General features: G+C 48.0%; 1 protein-coding gene across 8 annotated transcripts in view; it reads left to right on the top strand.

Annotated features, from left to right (window-relative positions):
• Positions 1–10,879, top strand: part of MADD (MAP-kinase activating death domain) — a 67,263-nt gene that overhangs the window by 21,169 nt on the left and 35,215 nt on the right. For 3 of the 8 annotated variants that reach the window (XM_011963353.1, XM_011963355.1, XM_011963357.1), the window contains exons 16-22: positions 3,583–3,685; positions 4,055–4,241; positions 4,337–4,487; positions 4,798–5,004; positions 8,075–8,175; positions 9,676–9,759; positions 10,078–10,236. In XM_011963353.1, the coding sequence (XP_011818743.1) occupies positions 3,583–3,685; positions 4,055–4,241; positions 4,337–4,487; positions 4,798–5,004; positions 8,075–8,175; positions 9,676–9,759; positions 10,078–10,236 (992 nt within the window). Of the gene's footprint in view, positions 1–3,158; positions 3,219–3,582; positions 3,686–4,054; positions 4,242–4,336; positions 4,488–4,797; positions 5,005–6,729; positions 6,784–8,074; positions 8,176–9,675; positions 9,760–10,077; positions 10,237–10,879 lie in introns of all 8 variants that reach the window. The other 5 variants (XM_011963352.1, XM_011963354.1, XM_011963350.1 and 2 more) reach the window with 4 other exon arrangements.

A 10,879-nucleotide genomic window follows, 5' to 3' on the forward strand; every position in this document is an offset into this window, starting at 1 on the left:
CTTCCTCACCGGACTTGATTAAAATCTCGTGTACATTTGGTGTTTCTCCATTCCCACAAAGGCAATGTCTTAGTGAGCTTTGTGGGCATCACCTCTGTTTGGCTCACTCCCTGCTTGACCTTGAGTCATCGAGGTTGGATCTTTCTTTTTCTGGTTCTAGGTCCCTAGGCACTCTGCTTCCAGCTGATGTTTCATTGCCATGGCCATTAGTAGTTGCCATATGCTCCCATAAATGGTGATGTGGAACTGATTCCTTTTTAGGGGAGCTACACTTCCCTAGCCAGCAGAATATTATTCTAGTAGCAGTCAACTCCTGGCTTTCTCCTGCCTCATATGATGTTCTAGAAAAAGTACTGACCTGCTAGTATGGAGGTCTGGAGTTTTAGTCCCATATCAGCCTCCAGCTAGGAAAGCAACTTTGGGCAAATAACTTCCCCTCTCAGGGTCTCTGTCTCTTCATCTGGGAAATAAGGAAATCATACTAAGTACACTCTGAAGTTCCTTCCAGGAAAAGAATTGCTGTGGTTGCCATTCTGTTTTCCTCTATGAAGATGCTGGTCTTGACCATTTTATGTTCTCTGTCACCTCAGCTGGAAGCATTTTTCCAGATTGCTGGTTGGTAGTGCAGGCACTGGCTCTGGGGGTGAGTTGGTTTCTTGAGGAGCAATGAGGAGGGGTGCGAACTGCCTGCATGAATTGGCCTCTGTCCAGTCCAGTGAATCAAACAGATTGGTGTTCATGCTTCTGAAACTCTGGCCTCTTGAGGTGTTCGTCTGTCTCATCTGGAATCTGTAAAAATTGTCCTTCCCCAGCTCATTTGGCAGAGAGAGTGTGGCATGGTGGGAATTTAAATGGATCCTAAGTTACATGATCTTGATCAAGTGCTCCAGCCTCTTTAGGACCAGTTTCCTTATGCAAAAATGAAGGAGCTTTGTTAAGGGCCCTTCCAGCTCTAACATTCTGCAGGGTTTTTACTGCCACATTGGGATTGGAATTAGAAATTTGGAATCTGTTCATGAGTTTGGGTGGAGGGGTTAGATGTCTTGTTTTCTGCCCCATCTCCCCATGAAGATATCTTTGTATCTCTTGGTTGGTAATCCAATGCCTGAGACTGAATCAACTTGGGTGGGTGGGTTTCCATTTCATCTGTCTGACCAGCTTCTGACTCTCTGTCTTTCTCTCCTGCTTGCATTGCATCTGGGGTAGAATTGTGGAACAAGCACCAGGAAGTGAAAAAGCAAAAAGCTTTGGAAAAACAGAGTAAGGAACAAATGCCCTTTCCTGTTCCCAAGTCTCCCATACCTGCCAACTCCCCAGGCCCAGTTGGGGCAGGCTCCCTTTGTCAGCCCCACCCCAAATTTGCTCTTAGAGGGTGTTTGGAATGGCAGCAGGTAGGTAGCATGTGACTCCTAGGCGTGTGGCACGTAGGCCGCTTCTTTCCTCCTCCCCTCGTGTCAATCAGGTTATAACCAGGTGTCTACTGAATACAACTCCCCAGAACTTGGTTCTCTGTTGCTTCAGAGTTGGTGGGGAGAACGTTTGCCTATTTTAGTGCCCCCCATTGGCTGATATCTCCCTCACCTGTTAGAAGGCCTGTGGGCACAGTTGGCAGAGATGGTTGCTGTCCCTCCATGTTGAGTCTGTAGCTGCCCAACTCTCTGGTGGCTTGCCTAGGCACGCTTTCTTGCTTTCTGTCATTCTGTCCTTCTGCCATACCATTGTGGGTGGGTGGGGGACAAGGGGGGTGGTTTTTATCTCAAACGTAGATGGAGGTAGGCAGTGCCCACCAAAACAGCTGGTGTTTCTTACCTCATCGGGCCCAACCTTTTCTACCTCCTTTAGACACATTTGTTTGGGAAGCATTAAGTGACCTGGGGACCATAAAATGGTTCAAGTACCAGCAAAGCTCAGACTCTGAGTGCCATGGAATGTGGTTTAGACATTTGTTTGTGGAACTTTTCTTTTTCTTTTTTTTTTTTTGAGATGGAGTCTTGCTCTGTTGCCCAGGCTGGAGTGCAGTGGTACGATCTTAGCTCTTGGCTCACTGCAACCTCTGCCTCCAGGGCTCAAGCGATTCTCGTGTCTCAACCTCTCGAGTAGCTGGGATTACAGGCATGTGCCACCACGCCCGGCTAATTTTTGTATTTTTTGGTAGAGACAGAGTTTCATCATGTTGGCCAAGCTGGTCTCAAACTCCTGACCTCGTGATCCACCTGCCTCGGCCTCCCAAAGTGCTGGGATTACAGGCGTGAGCCACCATGCCCGGCCAACCTCATGTATTCTTTAACTGACCTCTCATTCCTATTGGTAAAAAATGTCAGGTTACTTGGGTGCAGTAGCTCACACCTGTCATCCTAGCTGCTTGGTAGGCTGAGGCAGGAAGTTCACTTGAGCCCAGGAGTTTGAGGTACAGTGAGCTATAAATAGGCCAGTGCACTCCAGCCTGGACGACAGAGTGAAACCCTATCTCTAAAAGAAACCAACAGAAACAAACAAACAAACATTGTCAGGAGTCTAAGGCATGTTCTTAGGTGGTGATGGGAACATTGGATAAATGGGCAAAGGGACATCAGAGCTGGTAGCGTAAGGAGCGAACTAGCACTGCCAGGGAATCCACATGTGGCCGGGTAGGCTAGGGATGGAAGGGTGTCAGTGTCACTGGCCTTCATTTGGTACATTTGAAGAGGAGAGCGATTGAAACTCTTTCATTGCATGCTGATGCATTGTCGCATTTGCTGCACTTACCCTCTCACCCACCTCCCATCCTCATACCCTGACCCCCACTCCCAACAACAGCATCTGCAAGATGGGTCGCTTCCCTGCACATGCCCTCAGGCCCCTGACCCCCTGTGCTGGATGTTTTCTGAAAACCAGGGGTCCCTCTTTCATGCATGTGTGTGTTCAGTACCTGAAGCCTCCCTGTGTCATTTACCCGCCCCTGGCTTTGAGAGGCCACAGTCTTAAGGATGGTCTTTTCTTAGAGCCTTGGTTGTCTCCTGGTCACTTGGCTTCCAGCTCTGAGGTGCCTGAGAACCAAGGTTATGTGCATTCCTCAAGCTTTGGGAGAATGCTCAGATTATCTGGCTTACTGCTCCTCGGAGGGGTAGAGGGGTTGCAATATTGTGGTACACCTACTAATTGTGTATTTTGTGTCCCAGTATTTGGGCTAAATACTCTAATGGAGATTGTTACTGAAGCCGGCCCCGGGAGTGGTGAAGGTGGGTCTTGCTTGTGAGCTGTGCATGATCTTTTTTTTTTTCTCTAGCATCTTCTGTGCCTGCCCGAGGGCCATCCTTCTCATGGAGCTAGCAGCATCACATGAGTGACCTGCTTGCCCCGTCCCCCGTGACGCCCATGCTTGCCCATGGGGCGTGCTGCTGGTGCATGTGGAGTGGCCTGAGTCTCCATCCCCACCTCCTCCACATTGCCATGGCTGGTTTCTACCTACGTATGATGCCTTGGTGCTACCCTCACCCAGCCCTTCTGAGGAACGGGCGTGGAACATGGCTACTCAGGGCTGTGCTAGCATGAGCTCCTGCACTATAATAGTGATGTCTCTCATTCCTGCCTCCCCTGCCACAGGAAACAGGAGGGCGTTAGTGGATCAGAAGTCATCTGTCATTAAACACAGCCCAACAGTGAAAAGAGAACCTCCATCACCCCAGGGTCGATCCAGCAATTCTAGGTAATAAATGGTAGAGCTGTTTTAAAAGTTCTCAGGTAGAGGTGGGGTGGTTCCTCTGCAGAACTTTAGGGATAGAGTGGGAGAGAAGCTCTCAGTGGGGTAGATGTAATCAATTTCTTGCCAGCACTTCTCGTTCTGGTTTGATCTCCATGCAACTGAAAGCTTACAGTGTTGAGCTGGGTGAATCAGCAGTGGTGGGTATTTGGGCAAATCAGGTTCTCCGGAGAGCTGGGGGATGTGGTGGACTTGGACATTCAGAGTCGTGGCTTTGTGTTTTACCCCTGGAGGCAGGCATCTAGTCTGGGTGAAAGGTGGGGGGTGCTCTGCAAAGGAACTGGTGACCACAGAAGCGGTTTGTGGACCCTGTAGTGAGAACCAGCAGTTCCTGAAGGAGGTGGTACACAACGTGCTGGACGGCCAGGGAGTTGGCTGGCTCAACATGAAAAAGGTGCGCCGGCTCCTGGAGAGCGAGCAACTGCGAGTCTTTGTCCTGAGCAAGCTGAATCGCACGGTGCAGTCAGAGGACGATGCCCGGCAGGACATTATCCCAGATGTGGTCAGTGTTGGGGGTAGGGAGTCAGAGTAACTGGGGAGAGGGATGTGAATACCAAAGGCAATTTGCCAGCGCTAGCCCCTGGGTTATTGTTGCAGGAGATCAGTCGGAAGGTGTACAAGGGAATGTTAGACCTCCTCAAGTGTACAGTCCTCAGCCTGGAGCAGTCCTATGCCCATGCGGGTCTGGGTGGCATGGCCAGCATCTTTGGGCTTCTGGAGATCGCCCAGACCCACTACTATAGTAAAGGTAGGGATTGTACTTGCTGGGCACCATGCCATCCCCAACTCTCCCACTTGTCTCCCAAACAGAAAATATATTTGTCCCCAGGACAGGTTTCCCAGTGCCATGCTGCTTCCCATCAGGCTTTGGGGTTTTATTTTCTAGTGCATGTTTATGTGTAGTGAGTGTTTTTTGTTATGAAAAGTAAGACATCAGCTCATCTTTCCCTGAACTCCTTCCATTCCACACCCTTCTGTATCCTGGCTCCTCCCACCTCATGTCTGCGCCTTGATTCCTACTCACTACTTCTCTTGACCTCTTGATTTTTTTCCCTCAGAACCAGACAAGCGGAAGAGAAGTCCAACAGAAAGTGTAAATACCCCAGTTGGCAAGGATCCTGGCCTAGCTGGGCGGGGGGACCCAAAGGCTATGGCACAGCTGAGAGTTCCCCAGGTGGGACCTCGGGCACCAAGTGCCACAGGAAAGGGTCCTAAGGAACTGGACACCAGAAGTTTAAAGGAAGAAAATTTTATAGCGTCTATTGGTACGTATCAGTGTGTTTGGTGCAGTAGAGGGGTCCTGGCTTCTTAAATATCCCTTTCTCCTCAATTCATCCAGAATCCTGCCTTTCTCTGCCCCATGCTTTGCTTCCTAGAGAGAGAAGGGGACCTGTGTCCATTTCTATTGGTGTTTCTTTGTACTTCTCTAGTCTTTATATTTCATCCGCAGCCACCCCTCACCCTGTATCTTAGAGGAAGAATGGAGGTTTTATTTAGAGGGCCCAGTAAGGCTTACTGCAGGGGGTGTGAGCTGTACTCCTGGCCGCTCTTTTTGTTTACATCTGCATTTCTTCACGTAGTGGAGAGAATTCCTGGAAGTGCTCAGGAAGTTTATAGATGCATCTTTGGGCTATACAAACAACATTTGTGTCTCTGAAGCCAGTGTCCTCCCGTCCAGCCATTACACTGCTCTGGAATGTGCTCCTCTGGGGCATGTCTGGCAACCCCATTTCCCTGGGTTCTGGATCTTTGAGGTATAGGTTTCCAAGTCAGTTCTTTAAACACTTCCTCACCGGACTTGATTAAAATCTCGTGTACATTTGGTGTTTCTCCATTCCCACAAAGGCAATGTCTTAGTGAGCTTTGTGGGCATCACCTCTGTTTGGCTCACTCCCTGCTTGACCTTGAGTCATCGAGGTTGGATCTTTCTTTTTCTGGTTCTAGGTCCCTAGGCACTCTGCTTCCAGCTGATGTTTCATTGCCATGGCCATTAGTAGTTGCCATATGCTCCCATAAATGGTGATGTGGAACTGATTCCTTTTTAGGGGAGCTACACTTCCCTAGCCAGCAGAATATTATTCTAGTAGCAGTCAACTCCTGGCTTTCTCCTGCCTCATATGATGTTCTAGAAAAAGTACTGACCTGCTAGTATGGAGGTCTGGAGTTTTAGTCCCATATCAGCCTCCAGCTAGGAAAGCAACTTTGGGCAAATAACTTCCCCTCTCAGGGTCTCTGTCTCTTCATCTGGGAAATAAGGAAATCATACTAAGTACACTCTGAAGTTCCTTCCAGGAAAAGAATTGCTGTGGTTGCCATTCTGTTTTCCTCTATGAAGATGCTGGTCTTGACCATTTTATGTTCTCTGTCACCTCAGCTGGAAGCATTTTTCCAGATTGCTGGTTGGTAGTGCAGGCACTGGCTCTGGGGGTGAGTTGGTTTCTTGAGGAGCAATGAGGAGGGGTGCGAACTGCCTGCATGAATTGGCCTCTGTCCAGTCCAGTGAATCAAACAGATTGGTGTTCATGCTTCTGAAACTCTGGCCTCTTGAGGTGTTCGTCTGTCTCATCTGGAATCTGTAAAAATTGTCCTTCCCCAGCTCATTTGGCAGAGAGAGTGTGGCATGGTGGGAATTTAAATGGATCCTAAGTTACATGATCTTGATCAAGTGCTCCAGCCTCTTTAGGACCAGTTTCCTTATGCAAAAATGAAGGAGCTTTGTTAAGGGCCCTTCCAGCTCTAACATTCTGCAGGGTTTTTACTGCCACATTGGGATTGGAATTAGAAATTTGGAATCTGTTCATGAGTTTGGGTGGAGGGGTTAGATGTCTTGTTTTCTGCCCCATCTCCCCATGAAGATATCTTTGTATCTCTTGGTTGGTAATCCAATGCCTGAGACTGAATCAACTTGGGTGGGTGGGTTTCCATTTCATCTGTCTGACCAGCTTCTGACTCTCTGTCTTTCTCTCCTGCTTGCATTGCATCTGGGGTAGAATTGTGGAACAAGCACCAGGAAGTGAAAAAGCAAAAAGCTTTGGAAAAACAGAGTAAGGAACAAATGCCCTTTCCTGTTCCCAAGTCTCCCATACCTGCCAACTCCCCAGGCCCAGTTGGGGCAGGCTCCCTTTGTCAGCCCCACCCCAAATTTGCTCTTAGAGGGTGTTTGGAATGGCAGCAGGTAGGTAGCATGTGACTCCTAGGCGTGTGGCACGTAGGCCGCTTCTTTCCTCCTCCCCTCGTGTCAATCAGGTTATAACCAGGTGTCTACTGAATACAACTCCCCAGAACTTGGTTCTCTGTTGCTTCAGAGTTGGTGGGGAGAACGTTTGCCTATTTTAGTGCCCCCCATTGGCTGATATCTCCCTCACCTGTTAGAAGGCCTGTGGGCACAGTTGGCAGAGATGGTTGCTGTCCCTCCATGTTGAGTCTGTAGCTGCCCAACTCTCTGGTGGCTTGCCTAGGCACGCTTTCTTGCTTTCTGTCATTCTGTCCTTCTGCCATACCATTGTGGGTGGGTGGGGGACAAGGGGGGTGGTTTTTATCTCAAACGTAGATGGAGGTAGGCAGTGCCCACCAAAACAGCTGGTGTTTCTTACCTCATCGGGCCCAACCTTTTCTACCTCCTTTAGACACATTTGTTTGGGAAGCATTAAGTGACCTGGGGACCATAAAATGGTTCAAGTACCAGCAAAGCTCAGACTCTGAGTGCCATGGAATGTGGTTTAGACATTTGTTTGTGGAACTTTTCTTTTTCTTTTTTTTTTTTTGAGATGGAGTCTTGCTCTGTTGCCCAGGCTGGAGTGCAGTGGTACGATCTTGGCTCTTGGCTCACTGCAACCTCTGCCTCCAGGGCTCAAGCGATTCTCGTGTCTCAACCTCTCGAGTAGCTGGGATTACAGGCATGTGCCACCACGCCCGGCTAATTTTTGTATTTTTTGGTAGAGACAGAGTTTCATCATGTTGGCCAAGCTGGTCTCAAACTTCTGACCTCAGGTGATCCATCTGCCTCAGCCTCCCGAAGTGATGGGATTACAGGCGTGAGCCACCATGCCCAGCCTCGTGGAGCTTTTTTGTTTTAAGATGATTTGCTCATAATTTTCTCAGGTTGAGAAGATGACTGGAGAACCCATTGGGACTAGGTCTGATTTGTCTTACTTCGTTCTTAAGGCATCTGGGGACCTCTTTTTCCAGTGGGTCCTGAGTCGGGAGTAGTCCTTGGAAAGGTGACTGGGATGGGCTGAACAGGTCTGGGACCAGCCTGTGCTGCTTGTCCCACCCCCCTTACCAGCCTGCCCCTAGCCTTTGTGCACGGAGTAACAGAAATCTTCCCCTACTCAGGGCCTGAAGTTATCAAACCTGTCTTTGACCTTGGTGAGACAGAGGAGAAAAAGTCCCAGATCAGCGCAGACAGTGGTGTGAGCCTGACGTCTAGTTCCCAGGTTTGTGACAACCTTGTTGAAAATTACGAGGATTAAATATGCTGTCTCAGAATACTTCAAGTTAAAAAAAAACAAAACAGCCAGACGGCCGGGCACAGTGGCTCATGCCTATAATCCCAGAACTTTGGGAGGCCGAGGCTAGTGGATCACCTGAGGTTGGGAGTTCGAGACCAGCCTGACCAACATTATGAAACCCCGTCTCTATGAAAAATACAAAATTAGCCAGGCGTGGTGGCGTATACCTGTAATCCCAGCTACTTGGGAGGCTGAGGCAAGAGAATCGCCTTAATCCTGGAGGCGGAGGTTGTGGTGAGCCAAGATTACGCTATTGCACTCCAGCCTGGGTAACAAGGGTGAAACTCTGTCTCAAAAAAAATTAAATAAAAATAAAAAAAAAAATAGCCAGGTGCAGCGGTTCATGCCTGTAATCCCAGGACTTTGGAAGGCTGAGGCAGTTGGGTCACTTGAGGTCAGGAGTTGGAGTTCGAGACCAGCCTGGCCAACGTGGTGAAACCCCGTCTCTACTAAAAATGCAAAAATTAGCTGGGTGTGGTGGTGGTCACCTGTAATCCCAGCTACTCAGGAGACTGAGGCGGGAGAATCACTGGAACCCGGGAGGCAGAGGTTGCAGCGAGCTGAGATCGCCACCACTGCGCTCCGGCCTATGCCACAGAGTGGGACTCCGTCTCAAAAAAAGAAAAAAAAAATTAACAACCTCAAAACAATATAAATATCTAATGATAAGGAATTGTTAAATAAGTGTAATAGATCCATGTAATGCAATACTAGTATCCATTAAAGGTTGTGTTTTCAGAAATTTAGTGACATGGGAAAATGTTTGACAAACCTGCATATAGTGTGATTCCAATTTTATTTTTAAAATGTATTGAGAAGAAACTGAAAGGAAATATACTAAAAACAGTGCTTAAAGTGGGAGGTGGATTTACAACTTGTTCTTATTTCCTTATTCTTTCATGTATTTTCTACACTGAGCATGTACTTTTTTAATGCATTGTTTTCTGTTTTTTTGTTTTTGAGATAGGGTCTCACTCTGTCGCTTGGGCTGGAGGGCAGTGGTGTGCTCTCAGCTCACTGCAGCCTCAACCTCCTGGGCTCAAGTGATGCTCCCACCTCAGCATCCTGAATAGCTGGGACCACAGGCGCCTACCACCAGGCCTGGCTAAGTTTGTGTATTTTTTTGTAGAGATAGGGTTTCACCATGTTGCCCAGGCTGGTCTCCAACTCCAGGGCTCAAATGATCCTCCCACCTCAGCCTCTCAAAGTGCTAGGCTCACAGGTGTGAGCCTCTGTGCCAGGCCTATTTCTTTTTTTTATTATATAAGTTGTACATATTTTATATTCCGGAAACAAAAGTTGCTCGTGACTTCTCTAGGGATGATAACAGAAGGGTGGGGATGGGGAGAAAGAAGCTACAGTATTTCTGTGGGAAACTGAGAGGAGATTGGACACCTCCCCTAATGTTCCTGTGTCTTGTTTCAGAGGACTGATCAAGACTCTGTCATCAGCATGAGTCCAGCTGTTATGATCCGCAGCTCAAGTCAGGATTCTGAAGTTAGCACCGTGGTAGGGGAACACCACACTGGCATCTTGGTGGGTGGGGTGTGGATTTCCCCTTTGGAAAAAGGCGCTACTTTCTCTTTGGAGGCTGCTCTGAGTCTCAGGTCAGCATGGTTCTCATGGTGGAGAGGTTTACCATCATAAGTGTGTGTATACGAGATTTCACCCAGAGCTTCTCATCTTATGAAGAAGGTACTTCCAGAGGCTGTCTGACACACCTTTGAAATTTAATACTTTTTTTATGGTGGCAGGGAGCTCTAACAGCTTGGCATTTCTGGGGCCCATCCCTGGGGACTCTCTCTTACTACCTTTTTTCCTTTCCAGGTGAGTAATAGCTCTGGAGAGACTCTTGGAGCTGACAGTGACTTGAGCAGCAATGCAGGTGATGGACCAGGTGGCGAGGGCAGTGTTCACCTGGCAAGCTCTCGGGGCACTTTGTCTGATAGTGAAATTGAGACCAACTCTGCCACAAGCACCATCTTTGTAAGCTTTGTTTGCTAACAAAAGAAGACTATTTCTTTAATGGGGAAGGGAAGCAGGCTAGAAAAGAATGAAAGTTAAGAGACACTAAAGAGGTGAAGGTTAAATAAGGAAGAGGTAATCCTCATATATTTGGCTGTAAGGAAAACATTTCTTAAGGCTTTTTTCAGTCGTTTGACTTACGATCTGGGACTTTTAGAACCCTCTCCTGACTTGTTGATGAGTTATGCTCCCTGCCCAGTCAGATAAGGGCTTCGAATCCTATGTAGTATTAATCCCCAGGTTTAACACAGGCAAAGTAATACCTTTGTGGTATTTGTCAGGACAATTACAGCTCTCATTTAGTACCAGTCTGTTTCTATGGAGTATCCAGTTTTATTTTGGTCTTTGCTCTATTTATATAGCATCTTAAAATAGCATTCTATTTTAGTATATTACTAACAGTTATTTGAAGTTTTCATTCATTAATAAACATCCATGAAGTGATTTACTAAGTGCCAGATTTTGCGCTAAAGAAACAGGGATGGGCCGGGCGCGGTGGCTCAAGCCTGGAATCCCAGCACTTTGGGAGGCCGAGATGGGCGGATCACGAGGTCAGGAGATCGAGACCATCCTGGCTAACACAGTGAAACCCCGTCTCTACTAA

This window comes from Colobus angolensis, unplaced genomic scaffold (assembly GCF_000951035.1).
Source record: "Colobus angolensis palliatus isolate OR3802 unplaced genomic scaffold, Cang.pa_1.0 Scaffold61, whole genome shotgun sequence".
In the NCBI taxonomy this organism is placed as follows: Eukaryota; Metazoa; Chordata; class Mammalia; order Primates; family Cercopithecidae; genus Colobus; species Colobus angolensis.